Below are 17,019 nucleotides of genomic sequence, written 5' to 3'. Positions count from 1 at the left end.
TAGACAACATTTAGGCTATATAATGTAAATTTTTATTAGTAAGTTTAAATTTTTTAATCTTTTTTTTATAAATTATTATAAATTTCAGGTGACCCCAGACATTCTAAACGGAGACCTTTTATTTGCTAAAAACTGATTCGTTTAGGATCGTGTAATAGTTTGCTATAATATGTTGCAAATAAACGTTAATTTTAGGCAACATTAGGCTAAATAATGTAAATTTTATTAGTAAGTTTTAATTTTTTATCAATTAGTAGAAATTTCAGGCGACCCCATTTGAATTCCAGGCAACCCCACATGGGGTCCCGACCCCAAGGTTGAAAATCCCTGTTATAGAGCCAAAATGTCATCTAAAATTAACGTTTATTTGCAACATAGTATAGCAAACTATTACAAGATCAAAAACAAATTAATTTTAGCCAAAAAAAATGCCTCTATTTTGAATGTCTGGGGTCACCAGAAATTTGTGACGTTAAAATGGGGTCACGAGCCAAAAAAGGTTGAGAACCACTGTCATAAAGAGCCAGTGAATGCAGGTTGATTAAAACCAGCCGCACCATCCAACCACAAACGGAAGAACAGTGAGACGGCTGTGATCGACCAACAGGCAGGAACCCTCCTCTGAGATCAACTCAACCGCTTCTTCAATACAGCTCTCACAAACCCACAAATACTGAGTCTGACCAGAAAGGCTCACGGCGGTCCTGCTCCTGGTACTGGAACTGGGTGGTACTGAGGAGGGTGCTGGTGGGTTTGGTTTGGCATAAACTGATCTGAAAGCTAAAGCCAAAAACCTACATTTGACAAATTGGGAACAGATGTTGGAGTGTGAGTGTGAGTGTGTGTGTGTGGGTGTGTGTGTGAGTGTGAGTGCGTGAGTGTGTGTGTGTGTGTGTGTGTGTGTGTGTGTGTGTGTTGGGTTGTCAACGCTGAGGCCTTTGACACATAAACCACCCTGTCCAATAAAACTGATATGTGATGTCTGACATTACACGGATGGTTGACTTCTGCTGCTCCACAGTCCAGGATTTACTCTTCTATCTTCATTTAATACACAATGAGCATTATACACCAAGTACAGTGTACATTTAACTGATGCAAGTATTACAGTTTGACTAGTTTATAAACTTCAAATAATAAAGGTGGAGAAAAATAGTAATTTAACTGTAAAAATAGGGTATTATATCGTACATACAGTTGCGGGAAAAATAATTAGACCACCCCTGTTTTCTTCAGTTTCTTGTTCATTTTAATGCCTGGTCCAACTAAAGGTACATTTGTTTGGACAAATATAATGGTAACAACAAAAATAGCTCATAGTAGTTTATATTCATATAATCTGTATTATAGAGTTAGTGTTAATACTGACATTAGCTTCTTGTATATTTTAGTATTTCTCAGTAATTTTTTGTACAGGGTGGGGAAGCAAAATTTACAATATTTTGAGGCAGGGATTGAAAGACAGTGTATGACCAATTAGTTTATTGAAAGTCATGAGAATTTATTTGCCGCAAGAAAATTGACATAATAGAAAATGTTTTTATTCTATGTGTCCTCCTTCTTTCTCATAACTGCCTTCACACGCTTCCTGAAACTTGCGCAAGTGTTCCTCAAATATTCGGGTGACAACTTCTCCCATTCTTCTTTAATAGTATCTTCCAGACTTTCTTGTAATAGTTTTGCTCATAGTCATTCTCTTCTTTCCATTATAAACAGTCTTTATGGACACTCCAACTATTTTTGAAATCTCCTTTGGTGTGATGAGTGCATTCAGCAAATCACACACTCTTTGACGTTTGCTTTCCTGATTACTCATATGGGCAAAAGTTTCTGAAAAGGTATGGATAATAGTGTTAGGTATGATTATGACATCAATATATGTTTGGTTTCAAAACAACGGACGTAGTGCCTGCTGAGAAAAAACAACTAAATGTTCATTGTAAATTTTGCTTCCCCACCCTGTATATTGTCAATACTCCTCAGTATGTATTTTCAGTATAATTTGTGTGATACTTTTATGCAGTCTCATTGCCGCTAAATAAGAAACAGAGGTGATAAACTGATTTGCATTGTTCCTCTAACAGTGACAATAAAGAACTATTCTATTCAATTCAATTCAATTCTATTCTATTCTATTCTATTCTATTCTACTCCAGAACCTGCACTTCTTACGTATGTTTTTCTTTTCTGTCTTTATATAAGTGTATGTACAGTCACGAAAAAAATTATTAGACCACCCTTGTTTTCTTCAGTTTGTTGTTCATTTTAGTGCGTGGTCCAACTAAATGTACATTTGTTTGGACAAATATAATGATACAAACAAAAATAGCTTATAAGATTTTAATTTAAGAGCTGATATCTATCCATTTTCCATGTTTTCTTGATAATAACCAAAATCACTTCAGTTCTTCCATCAATATATGCCATTGTACTGACAAAAACAGTGCTTTTAGACATTCCATGTTTTCTTTTCTGTCTGTTTTAGTCACATGATACACACAGGAGTTAGTACTGGATTGCACTACTGTTTCTGATGACTTCTGATGGTCTAATCATTTTTTCCGCGACTGTATGAAATAACCTGATGACTGATAGAAACAGTCTACTGTGTGTAATGTCAGATACTCGTTGATTATAGCTTTTAGATTGTGCAGCTCAAATGTACATATTTACAGTTGTAATAACATACTTTTTTGTTTTCACATTAGAGGAATTTATCGATATTCAAGCAGACGTTTCCCACAGCGTCGTGAATGTTTGTTTTGCAGGGGTTTTGATTTTCATGTAACATCACTCAGTTTACTTTGAAGGTTCAGTGTGAGAAGAAGATTTAGTGGGATTTAGGAGATTTCAGAGCAGAAATATAATATTCATAATGTTGGGATAATCGTCTGTTTATATCTACAGAGGGAACAGGTCCAGTTTGTTTCTCCAGTAACTCAGAACAAACTTCCTCTTCTCCTTTTGTTTCTATTGTATAACATGTTTCATCCACGGTTTATGTCCTCTTTTCTCACCTTCATGCAGTCTTTATCCACGTGGAACTGACTCTGTGAAGTTCCCCTAAATCTAAATGTTCTACGAATACAAAGTGAACTTCTGCAGCCTTTGTTGTCATGTCCTACTGGTGTTTTAATGTGTAATTTTACAAACCGACAAATAAATTAACTGATCGAGGCAGAAGTTTTATGGCAAAATCACCAAGTTTGTGTGAGTTAGGTTGCTTAGAATAGATGGATAAAAGTCTGTTTGACCCAGTGGACTCTGAGTTAAGAACATCTGAACTCCTCTGATTAGAGACCGTAGCGTTGATTTATTTCATACTAATTTCATGAGATAGAAACAATACAAAAAGTGCAACTCCATGTCATAAAATGGGTGGGAAGCTCATAGACATTTACAAACAGGGTGGGGTGGGTTGAGCTGTTTTATTTTATTTTTTACATAATTGTTGATTTCTATTATGGAGTATCATCAGCGTCAATGTGTTTCATTACATGTGAGTCATATGATTCTGTTCACACTCAAACACCATGTATCTCTTTAACCCAGTGTTTTTCAACCTTGGGGTCAGGACCCCACGTGGGGTCGCCTGGAATTCAAACGAGGTCGCCTGAAATTTCTAGTAATTGATAAAAGTAAAAATAAAAACTTACAAAAGTTGTTGAGTTAACAGAGACAATCCCAGTCCATAAAAGACAAACTGTGAGTCTGAAACTGCAGCACTGTGGTTCTGTTTGTCTGTCAAATGTTCATTGTGGTCAGTTTCAGATGCTGCAGTTCTTTCATAATTCATAGTTTGAGTTCTTGTTTGTTCAGTATTAATTGTCAGCCTTGTAAATCCAAGCTGGACTGACTGTACATATTCTGACCAAGGAAAACTAAATTCTCCCTTTGTGCAGTAATCTACACCTGGCTTTTCTGCCTCCGTCCACAATAATATACATTATATAGACTAAACGTCCTCTAAAATGAATGTTTATTTGCAACATAGTATAGAAAACTATTACATGTCTGGGGTAGCCAGAAATTTGTGATGTCAAAATGGGGTGAAGAGCCAAAAAAGGTTGGGCACCCCTGCTTTAACCCTGACATGTCTGTGGTGAGCGTTCGGAATAAATTATTTCTTTTAAATATTCATAAAAATTCAACCATTTGCTCAACAGGAACAATTTCCAAATGTGCTGATAGAATAGACCTTGTCCTTTCTATAGACATCTGAGCATGTTCAGTGCACCCCCGCCGCCTGTGTAATGGGGGGCAAAACACAGAGCAGTAAGTGAGACCGACTCACTATAAAAATAGACGGTTTTGGGATTTTTTTGTAAAAGATGTATTTTTTGGACAGAGCTGTGGGAAAAGTCAAATTACTCAGTAAATTCACTATGCTCTTAATGGAAGACAGATGACGTCTTTCGTTTTGTGTAGAAATGCACAAAATAGAAAATGCAGAATCTTTTTGATGAATCAAATGTGGCGTAATCTAATACTGCTCACAGAATAATACCATTTTATGCTAAAAGGGTTCATTTTTAAAGCAGAACTCTGCAAACTCTAGGAGAAGAGAAAGACAGGTTTTGTTTTTTTCTTGCCCTGACAATATTCATGACAGATTATTCAGTGAAAGGAGTACAGAAATCCTCAGAGCTTTGTCCAAAGAGTTGTATTTAATACACTGAGAAGAACTCACAGTTCACACCAGTGGGATAAGGTCACTCCTGCAGATCTGTTGGATCTGTAGGTCATTAATATGGACAAAGTATGTGGACACATTGAATTCAGGTGTTTCTTTTCTAACAGGGGTCTGGATACAAAACAATGATGACTGATGTCAGAATATAGTTTTATATTATGGGATAAATATCATTGCATTGGTTAGTTTGGTTAAATTGTTATCTTTGTTTCCAAAATGCCCCAGAGATGGTTTGGACTTAATTTCTCTCAACATTGATTTTTTTTCTTTTTTAAATAAATCGATGACTATGATTTTAAATGTATTGCTCTAAATTTCTAAATATTTGTCATGCTCTGACTGTAAATATATTCTATCTACCACAACTAACCATCTACGTTCTCCACATCTCACTTAAACTTTAACGAAATATTAACATTTCCTGTTTAATTATTATTATCAGAAACACCTGAATTCAACATGTCCACATACTTTGTCCACACAGTGTGAATCTGTTCAGGTGATTGATTGTTATCAACTCGACCTTTCTGGTGCAGACCCTTCTTCTCATAGAGGATGATGAGTTCACTGTACTTGTGGGCCCTTCTTTAGGACGTACTCGCTCTCCTCGATGTGGCAGTGGTTGTTTTCCAGACGGAGGAGGGGGGACACGAGGGCCACGTTTGTCTAAACAGACGACAGGAAGCATTAGTTAAACGTGCACTGTACTTTGTGTTCAATGAGTCCACGTAGAGATAAAGAACTGATATTTAGTTCTTTTACATCTGCGCATGTGGAAAAACAATTAAAATTGCAGAGAACCGAAGTTATGTAGTTCAGACATGAGTGGAAGACAATAACAGGAAGTTTGATTCTACCATCACTACATACGTACAAACTCAAAAGAAATCCAATAAGACTGGAGTGTCTAAACCAGGGTTTATTGATTATCATATTTCGTAAGTGCATGTAAATGTGTTAGATCTGAATAGTATTATTCGATTACTCCCAGTATCTGACTTTTATGATCATGTAAACAGGCTCAGTGATCTTCTGCTTCAGGTGGTTGATGTCCCGTATCTTTGTTCCATATGTGATATGTTTAACATAAGCCAACAGACATAGACCCAGGGCAGTGATATATGGTGAAGGATGTGTCCAGGGAGTTAAACCATCCACTCCAATCCACTGATCTGGACATGTTGGATTTAGGAACCCACCAACATGCAGAACCCAGTGTGGTGGTGCACCGTCTATCTGGAACATGATAGTTGGTTGAAGGTCATCCAGCTGTGGTGACACATATTCAGTCCAAAGGTCAAAGGTCAACAGTCGCACTAATTGATCTGTCGTTGAAGAAAAAGGGACCAAGTGATTCGACTGCGTATGATGCAATAATGTGATTAAAACTTGAAAACACTGAGTCCATAGAACAAATCTGAGTAACATATCTCATCAGCTGCTTTTGTAATAAATGGTTTAAACTGTAAAGAGACTTTGTGGACACCCATTATAGTGTAGAGCTGCAACAAGTACTCGAGTAATCTGAGTACAAAAAAATCCTCGAATCATTTTTTTTTGCTTTGAGTATTCATTTAATTATTGATTTTGTTTAAGTAGCCACTTGTGTTGCACCCCGGGGGATCGGGTTCTACCCGGACTGTAACAGTGACATATGCGACTTAAGAGTCAAAAAGTTGGTGCTAGGGAAGAGAGTGAGGAGACGGTCCTGCAAAAGGCAAAAGTTTGGGATCACTTTGAACCTAAAAAAACGTATAATCCCGTGCAATGTGTGTAAGTCCACATCTGAAGCCAGCACAAGGTAAATGCCAGTCTTCCACTGCAACAGTAGTCAATTTAACGTGATCGCTAACTGAGAAACACAGCAGCTCTGGTTAGAACGTAGGATATATATATATATATATATATATATATATATATATATATATATATATATATATATATATATATATAATATATATATATATATAAAATTAAAAAAAAGCTTTGTGGGGAACGTGCCTTTTCTGTTGCTGCTCCAAAGCTGTGGAACCAGTTCCCTTTAGATGTTTGACAGGCTCAGTCTGTGCCTGGATTTAAATCACATCTAAAAACACACTTTTTGTCATTGGCTTTTATTCAACGAGTGAGATGTTTTTTAGATTTCCAATGTTATTTTTACCTGATTTTAATTTGTCTTTATTTTTATGATGGTTGTATTTTTTGTTGTCCTTAGCCTGCTTTGCATCCTGTGTTATCCCTGTTTTACTTATTTATTTATTCCCTTGAATTATGATTTGTGTATGGCACTTTGGACAGCTGCAGCGTTTTTAAAGTGCTTTATAAACTAGAAAAGCACTTGGAGAGTGCAGACCTCCGCCAAGGCAGATCAGTGCCCCCCCCCCCCCCCATTTGTTCCTTGTGCCAGTATCAACATTTTCTGAAAATTTCATCCAAATCCGTCCAAAACCTTTTGAGTTATCTTGCTAACAGACAAACCCTGATGAAAACATAACCTCCACCGTTACACTTGGCAGAGGTAATATGGTATGGTATGGTATGTGTTATGGTATGGTATGGTATGGCATTGTATTGTATTGTACTGTATTGTATGGTATTGTGTAATAATGAGTCTCGATGACGGCTTTGATGATGGCTTGATGATGAAATCCGATTACTCGATTAATTGCTCAATATCAGTAGAAAACTCGACTTCAAAACAAATCGACAGGTGCAGCCCTACCACAGAGTTGAGTCCTGTCAACCAAATCACACTGTACTTACAGGATTTCACTGCTGGTTCTGACTTGTAGTTCTGCTGAGTCCAACATGTCTCTTAAAGGAAACACCTGGTGCTGTTTTTCCTGGATGCACCCAAACTGCAACAACTGGTTCTTCTTAATGTGGACAAGCAGCAGACGATCCTGAGGTCCAAGCACGACTTAAAGGCTTTTTAAGAGACTTTACTTTGGCTACTGACATCCATGATCTCACTCCGTTTGGTCACAATACAAGCGCTTGACCAAAAAAATGGGATGTGACACACAGATTGGCATAAGTTTTGCTTTGTTGTCCTGGTGATTGATGTCCACATCAACAGCAGGACCTCATTACTACAGATAAAACACAGCAGCCAGTCCCACGCTGATAAGTGACGCCTCCTGTCAGTTGATGATGGAAACTGTAAAGTCTGTTAAATACTTTATTAGGAAATATAAGAGGTGTGCTGACAGTTATAAGCATTTGTCAGCCTAGAGGGATATTTGTCTCCATTCCACACCTGAACCAAGGAGTAAATAGATGAAGAATAGGAAACACAGCAAACAGGTAAAAGAAAAAAAAAACTTCCAGATGACATGTACAATTCACAGGTTTTCGCTAAAATGTGTTTTGTTCCAAACCTTAAAATACATGTGACACCTACTGAAGGAAAGGCCCCTAGATGAAAACAACTGTACTAGAGGTTCCAGACAGCAGGATTCTGTTAGTCAGTGATTAACAGTTTCCCCAAAGGTCACTGCTGACTTTGGCAATGAAGCGATGACAGACTTTATGCCAAATGAGTTCAATAGATGCAGTGGCAGTGCTGACAGTGTTCCACAGCTATAGGGGTTTAACTCTTCCAGCAGCTTTTAAAGTGGTTCTTTACAAGTTCATTCAACATGTGCATCTCCTACAACCAAAACACACTTTATATAAAAGATAAGATATTCCTTTATTAGTGCCATATGGGGAAAGTCCAAATTTACAAGAGCAAAGAGTGGAGCACAACAAAGTACACAAGAGCAAAAAGAGCATTCAGGCAGCACATCGAACAGATACACAAGACGAAATATAGAAATGTAACCAACGAATCAAAAAAAAGCTATAAATACCATTTACAGTTGTTGTGCACATGCTGAACATGCCACAGGTTGGATAGGGGAGATACTCATATGTACATCTATATGGACATACATAATTATATATAGTGCTGGGTAAAAAAATCGATTTGATGATCTTAGATCAATTTGTTTTAATTTTGCGTAATCGATTAATAGTGGATGAGATTGATTTTTTCAGAGCAGGACCGGGAAGCGCAGGCGGCCCCGTCTTGCGAACCCCGGGTGAAGACTTGCTACGGCTCTGGCGCGGAAAAGACGCGGAGGAAGGGTGGGGAAAATCCCTCCTTCCGGCCTCAAACTGGAACACGCTGTGCAGGAACTGGCTGCCCGGAGATTCTCCGAGGCGAGTCGTGGAAGCTGGTCGTTCTTGGAATAATAATTTGGATCCATACTATCACCTATGGCTGAGTATGGCGTTAGAGGAATAGTAAAGCGATAATGTCCGAATGCTACGCTACACCCCCCCCCACCCCACCCCAGCCAACAATTATGGAGCGCATGCACACACACCCCCAGCCCCGCTCCCGTGAGTAGGAGCCACCAGCCATAAAACAGAATAAAGATGATGAAGAAGTCTATTCTGAGCCACTGTTGTCCTGTTCATTGTTTAACAGCAGATTCAGCTACTTCCTGCTGAAATGTCACATTTATTTCCTTTCTAATATCAATATTGATACTGATATATTCATGTGTTGCATGACTACAGTAGTCAAATAATCAGGTTACAACTCAAAATTGTACTTTGGTATCACTTAATTAATCTGAAGCAATCAATTAATACTGAATCGAATCGATATTGGATCAAATGGAATTGAATCGTGATTAATCAATTCAAAACCTTGTGAATCAAAATCGAATCGATTATGGAAATTGGCCATGATACCCAGACCTAATATATACCATAATTCTGGTCTATGAGCCGGTACTTTTTTCACACGCTGTGAACCCGTGGCTCAAACAATGATGCGACAAATTTATGTTACAACTTTCAATATTTCAGAAATTTGTCAAAAAATTCAAAAATCTAAATTTGTCAAAACTGTGACCAAACTTTATAGACATTGTCCCAAGGAAAAGACAAATAAAATTTGAAATGAATCCGACCAGTAGTTCCAGAGAAGAAGATTGTTGAAATCTGGACATTGGTGACCTTGAGTTTGACCCTTCAAGGTCACTCAAGGTTAAAGGTCATGGACCCAAATGAGTCCAAATATGGCTTCCTGTCAGTGATTACTAGTAACTACATTGATACCTCTAAGCATTTCCATGTTATGATGCATCACAATATGGACCATTATAAGGAGAGGTAAATTTTGAATATTTCAAAGATCTGTCAAAAATTCAAAATTCAAAATTCCTCAAAACAGTGAGCAAATTTTGTAGACATTGTCCCCAGGAAGATGCATTTAAAATTTATGAATCGGCCCATTTGCTGGTGAGATAAAAATAAAACATTACCTTATAGTGTACATGATGCCTTTAAGGACATGTGGGTCTTGCCAGACAGACTGTTTTGCATAATTACTGTTCATTAAATATTCAAACTGCTTTTCATAGTTTCATTAATTCTTCCCGGACCAGCATGAACAAACCCCAACCGACAGTACTGGACTATCTGATAATAATTCTACAGACTGTACAGGATGTGCTGCAAACTCAGGGTTTTCCCTCAGTTCTCAGAGGGCTTCGGTCCTGCTTGGGTTCAGCTATTTTTCCTAAGTTTGTGGGAGAAAAAGTTGGAGGGTTGAGGAATCTGAAGGTCATTGTATAAGAAAACTTTTCAATAAAGTATGATAATGATTTTCATTGTAGTCTAAAGGGATTTATGTTTATAAATGTTTAAAAGCCATGCAAAAAACAAGCACTATGGATTGAATGCAATCATAAAATCTAGAAAAGTCTGAGTACCTGCAGATCTGATGAAGCCAAATTCACAACTGTTTTAGACATTTTTCCTGTGTCTTTGTTCTAATTTCATTCCTTCCATTTACATTAACATCAGTTCAACAGACCTCATAGTTATTATGTTGGACCAGTCTGAACTATGTTTACACCCACTAAAAATAAACAAAAAATCCCCAAACATTCACTAAAATATACAAAATATGCTAAAATACACGAAAAATACAAAAAATATGCTAAAATACATTAAAATATGCTAAAATACACCAAAATACACAAAAAATCCCCAAACATGCAATAAAATACACAAAAAAATGCCGTAATACACTAAATGAATAATATAAATAAGTCATAATAAATATGATGAACAATAGTCCCCTGTGCCTTGCATTGCATGCAAGCACGCAGGGAACTAAAAATCCCCAAAGCATGCATTAAAATATACAAAAGAAATATGATGAAATGCATAAAAAACACAAAATGTAGGAGCCATTCTTTATGTATGTTATTTTTGTGTCTAGTTAATTGTGGATTCCCGATTTGAGTAAGGGGAGGGTAAATGGAAATCTATTTAGGGGGCAGGTAACTAGGTCACTGGGAAGAGATGGAGAGATTGTACGGTTTTTACCACTATCAGTTAGAAGTCATCATCATTCAGTAGTCATGTTGTCATGTAATCTTCATGACACGTTGATGTGACCATCTGCGAACGTTCAATAAAAGTGGGAAGCTCGCCGAAAGATTCTGTGTGGACATTAATTGCTTGGAAACACGTCAAAAACGCAGTCTCCATTACACAAAAAATATGCAAAAGTACATTAAAATATGCTAAAATACACAAAAAATCCCCAAAACATGCACTAAAATATGTAAAAACTAGAAAAGCACTCAGAGAGTGCAGGCCTCTGCCAAGGCAGATCAATGCCCCCCCCCCCCGCCCCCGATCACCACCAAAATTTAATCATTTGTTCCTTGTGCCAGTATCAACATTTCCTGAAATTTTCATCCAAATCCGCCCATAACTTTTTGAGTTATCTTGCACACAGACAGACAGACAGACAGACAGAGACAGACAGACAGACGCCGGCAAAAACATAACCTCCTTGGCGGAGGTAGAAAACTGCCATAATACACTAAATGACAGAAATACTCAAAAATATGCTAAAATACACAAAAAATACGCGATTGAAGAAGCTGAATTTCTAACATTTTTAGACATTTTTCTGTCTTTGTTCAAATTCATTCCTTCCATTCACATGAATATCAGTCCAACAGGCCTCATAGTTACTGTGTTGAACCATCTGAACCATGTTTACATCTAATAACATTACACTGACATTTGTCCATGAGTAATGTTTGTTCTACTGACGCTGAAGCTGTTAAAGCTCATACCTGAACCTCCCCACCCATGAACCCCTCCACACATGAATGACTGTTGGAGTTATTATAAACAAACATACACAAAAAACATATGGGGCCATTATTGTAGCAATATTATTTGCAAATGCGTGTGGAGAGTTGAGTGTCCGTATTTCAATCTGTCTGTGCGCAGTCGGATTTAAAAATGTGTAAATGAATCTGTAAATGCGTGATGAGATTTGTGTGTCCACATTTCAATCTGTGTGTGTGGAGAGTTGTGTGTCCGTATCTCAATCTGTCTGCGCAGTTGGAGTCGTGTGTCTGCATCTCAATCTGTCTGTGTGCAGTCGGATTTGCAAATGTGTAAATGAATCTGTAAATGCGTGATGAGATTTGTGTGTCTGTACAACAATCTGCAAATGTGTAAAACAACTTGTGTGTGTGTGTAATCAGATTTGAAAAGTCAAAGTATTTTCATGGGTCAGACGTTTGGGGCTACGAATAATCCATGGGGCCATTATTCGTAGCCCCAAACGTCTGACCCGTCTCGTCGTTTGCAGCCATCTTTCCTTGCCCAGGTGAATCTTCTTCTTCTTCGATTTTTAGCGGCAGTTGGTGAACCTTGCAAGCACAACTCACGTAAACTCACGTCAGGTACAAGAACGAGCAAAGCCGAACGCAGCCGGAATGAGGGAGCCTGTGAGCCTGAGCCCAGGGCAGCCTGAGCCCAGGCACACAAACCCTGGTTTTACAGACAAATCCCGCTACGCATTTGTGGATCTGTCACGGCAGAAGTGTAGCAAAATTCACGTGTGTAAAGAGAGCCAATCGAGAAGCCGCTTGACTTGTAACCAATGATTTGTCTGTATTTCTGGGTCTTGTGGCGAAAATACTTTGACTTTTCAAATCTGATTACACACACACAAGTTGTTTTACACATTTGCAGATTGTTGTACAGACACACAAATCTCATCACGCATTTACAGATTCATTTACACATTTGCAAATCCGACTGCGCACAGACAGATTGAAATACGGACACTCAACTCTCCACACGCATTTGCAAATAATATTGCTACAATAATGGCCCCATAAAAACACACTAAAATAAACTAAAAATCTCCAAAACATGCACTAAAATATAAAAAAGAAATACGCTAAAATACACAAAAAATATGCTACAGTACACTAAAATATGCTAAAATACTCCAAAAATACATTAAAATATGCTAAAATACCCCAAAAAATCCCCAAAACATGCATTAACATACATAAAAACCCCCATAATACACTAAATGACAGAAATATTCAAAAATATGCTTAAATACACTAAAACACACCAAAATACACAAAAAATAGGCCCGCCCACCCATGAACCCCCATACCCATGAACCCCTCCACCAATGAATGACTGTTGGAGGCTCCTCTCATTCCCATCTCCGTTAAAATGATCAACACTAATTACACATTGGACTAATTCTGTACAAAGTAAAAATAGTAAATCTCATTTCTTGTGTCTGTGGGATTGTTCAGACCTTTGAGTGTCAGATTTAAGCATTAATTGTAAAACCAAACCAAAATGGAGAGCTGGACTGTGTGCGACTTACATGTAGGTAACATTTGAGCAGGGTTGTGTCGATGATCTGCAGGAGTTTTTTGCGACTCTTAATGGTCGGCGTTCCCTCCATGAGCGGAGACGTCGTAGACGGGTCGGAGTCATTCAGCTGTTTGACCAGGTGGCTCCGTTTCTGTCATGATAAAAATAAGTGTTTTATTATTAATGCATCTCCTTTAACCCTTTACTTTATAACCTCTGGGGAACCTTAAGACAAAAATGTACACACACAATAAAACTGATACAAAATCATCAATGTTTTTTCCTTCATAAATCTCTTAAACCACCTAATTTTCAGGATTTTAACCATTTAAATGTCAGTTTGAACACACGAAGCTGCATGTTTTATTAAAAAAACAACACAAAATATCAGATATGTCATTGTTTTATATAAAAATCTTGTACATGTCAAAGGTTTCATTGCATTAGTAGTTACTGTTCAGTGCAGACCCTCATGGCCAAAATCCCCCTTTGACTTACATAGAAACTACATTTTTTAATCTCACATAAAAACTACTAATGCAATGAAATCAACGTTATTGTCAATATTTGAAATGTCCAAAACGCTGATATAAAACAATGACACATCCCTTCACCATATATATATATATATATATATATATATATATATATATATATATATATATATATTTTTTTTTTTTTTTTTTTCAATAAAACAAGTGGCATCACATAATAAAATTAGCATTTAAATGGTTGAAATCCTGAAAATTATTAAACATTTGGTCGTTTTAAGCAGAGCTGAAGCAGAAAGAAATATTAATATTAGAGCTGCAATCGATTAATCGACTCAAAGTGATCCAAAAAAAATCATTCAACCACAATTCTCCTGAATCAAAGCTTTGTTTGCTTTGTTTCTCTGCTGTTAAACATTGGTTCCACTGTTGTGTTTCACACGGACACTTACTCTGATGCACAAAGAAGCTTCAATTCAGGACAACTGCAACAGAATATTTCTCTTCAATCAATTCAAGTTGATTAATCGCATTGTGAATTTTTGCATTGGCTTCAAGCACCTAATCGATTAATCGGTTGCAGCTCTAATTGATATTTGATAATTTTACAGCACAGGATGTAAAAAGTGTCAGTAGTGTGTAATAGACCTGTAACTAGTATTAGATCCAATAAATATGTCTAAAAAGAAATATTTGTACTGAATATTTGTACCATAAGCTGTAACACAGACATACTGATGGTTACTCACAAAAGAAAAATGACAAAAAATGTTCAAAAGGGTCTGACGGGTCACTAAGGGTTAAAATAAGTGTCCTGGGTTGTTGTTAACTCACCTCGTTGAAACAGTGACTCAGAGTTAAACCACCAGTCTCGGTTTCAGGGTTTTGAATTATTTGAGCTGTGAGGAATGCTACGTATGCTCCAGTGGTCAGACCCACCTGTGTGAGGTAATCGATGAGGGCCAGGTGGGCCTTCTCCAGTTCAGCTCCAGACAGGGTGGGCAGAGGGTTTGGGTATTGCAGCTGTTTACGGTAGTCTGAAGGCAGCAGGTCTGGATACAGCCCAATCACATGAGTGGGATCTGAGGAGAAAGAGGACCGCACACATTCAGCAGATCAGATTTTCTTTAGTAGGACTGGATTCATGAAACTATTTTACAACATTATTATAAAAAAAAAAAAAAAAACAGCTGACTGGAGCTCTGACTGTGAAGCTGTGAAGGTTGTGTGATGAAAAACATGTTAAACAGTATTTACAGTCTATGTAGGACAGGGGTCTCAAACAGAAATACTCAAAAACATGCTAAAATACACAAAAAAATACATTGAAATACACAAAAAATACGCTGTGAAGGTTGTGTGATGAAAAACATGTGGAGGGGTTTAGGTATGAGCTTTAACAGCTTCAGAGTCAGTAGAACAAACATTACTCATGAACAAGTGTTAGTGTAATGTTATTAGATGTAAGCATGGTTCAGATGGTTCAACACAGTAACTATGAGGCCTGTTGGACTGATATTCATGTGAATGGAAGGAATGAAATTTGAACAAAGACAGAAAAATGTCTAAAAATGTTAGAAATTCAGCTTCTTCAATCGCGTATTTTTTGTGTATTTCAGTGTATTTTTTTGTGTATTTTAGCATGTTTTTGAGTATTTCTGTTTGAGACCCCTGTCCTACACAGACTGTAAATACTGTTTAACATGTTAAAATAGGCCAAATGCGGCCCCCCAAAGGTTCCAATGTGGCCCGTGGGATGAATTTGCAAAGTGCAAAAATTCATGTCAAACTAATTTTAGTTCAGGTTCCACATACACACCACTATGATCTCCAGTAAAATAATAACAGTATAAAAACCTATAAAAAAATAACTCCATATTTTCTTCTTGGTTTGATGTGGAAAAAAATTGTGTTTCATTATGTCTATAAATAATGACAACTTGAAATTTTTGTCTTGTTTTTAGTGCAAAAAATAACAAATTATGAAAATATTTACATTTACAAACTATCCTGTAACAATAAAATGTGAATAACCTGAACAGATATGAACAACCTGAAATGTCTAAAGAAAATTAAGCCCAATTTTAACAATTTCCTCCCTGTTACTAAGTGTTGAGTGTTTTTGTAGTTGTAGTTGAGGCATAATTTTGTTAAAATTGCACATATTTTTTTTTTTTTAGGAAATTTCAGTTTTTTCAGGTTATTCACGTCTTTTTTGTTTGGATAGTTTATAAAAGTAAGTATTTTCATAATTTAATGGGGGATTTTTGCACTAAAACCAAGACAAAAATTAGCAGTTGTCATTATTTATAGGTTATTATGCTATTATCAAATCGGGCTGAATGTGGAACCTGAAAGAAAATGAGTTTGAAACCCCTGATGTAGGAGGAGTTTGATATATTTCTCTTTAAAGCAGGGGTGTCAAATTCATTTTAGTTCAGGTTCCACATCCTCCCAATATGATCTGAAGTGGATCAGACCCGTAAAACAAGAACATAATAATATAAAAATAATATCAACTCCAAACTTGTCTCTATGATTTAAAGTGAAACAGTCAAATTACATGATGAAAAAACGTTTATATCTAACTATCCTTTAAAAAAAGTGAATAAAATATACAACCATTAAAAAACTGAAATCTTTAAAGAAAAATAAGTGAAGTGCAATTTTAACAATATTCTGCCTCAGTTTATCATTTACACATGTAAATTACAACTTACACTTCACAGTGGATCTACAAATACACAAAACACTGAACAACAGGAAGAATATTGGTACAATTACACTTATTTCTCTTAAGACGTTTCACTTTGTTCATATTTGTTCAGGTTATTCACATTTTTTGTGAAAGGATAGTTTGTAAATGTAAATATTTTCATGTAATTTTACTTTTTTACACTAAAACAAACAGAAAAATGTGGAGTCGTCATTATTTATAGGTTATTATTATAGTGTGATACTGGTCTGTATGAGGCCCCTGAACTAAACTGATTGTTAAAATCTTGAGTGTTATTTTTACATTTTACAAATTCATCCCACAGGTCGGTTTGGAACCTTTAGTGGACCGGTACTGGCCCACGGGCCATATGTTTGACACCCGTACTTCAGAGCATG

General features: G+C 36.7%; 1 protein-coding gene across 1 annotated transcript in view; it reads right to left on the bottom strand.

Moving 5' to 3' along the window:
• Positions 1-656: 656 nt before the first annotated feature.
• The window catches only part of LOC115413934 (vam6/Vps39-like protein), a 45,500-nt gene continuing 29,137 nt past the window's right edge, over positions 657-17,019 (bottom strand). Inside the window, 6 exon segments of the mRNA XM_030127072.1 lie at positions 657-794; positions 3,018-3,078; positions 5,165-5,274; positions 5,276-5,359; positions 13,425-13,565; positions 14,845-14,987. Coding sequence (XP_029982932.1) covers positions 657-794; positions 3,018-3,078; positions 5,165-5,274; positions 5,276-5,359; positions 13,425-13,565; positions 14,845-14,987 — 677 coding nt within the window.

This window comes from Sphaeramia orbicularis, chromosome 22, assembly GCF_902148855.1.
Source record: "Sphaeramia orbicularis chromosome 22, fSphaOr1.1, whole genome shotgun sequence".
NCBI classification, from domain to species: Eukaryota; Metazoa; Chordata; class Actinopteri; order Kurtiformes; family Apogonidae; genus Sphaeramia; species Sphaeramia orbicularis.
The sequence above is the reverse complement of the archived record's forward strand: the minus strand, read 5'-3'. Positions and strand labels throughout refer to the sequence as shown.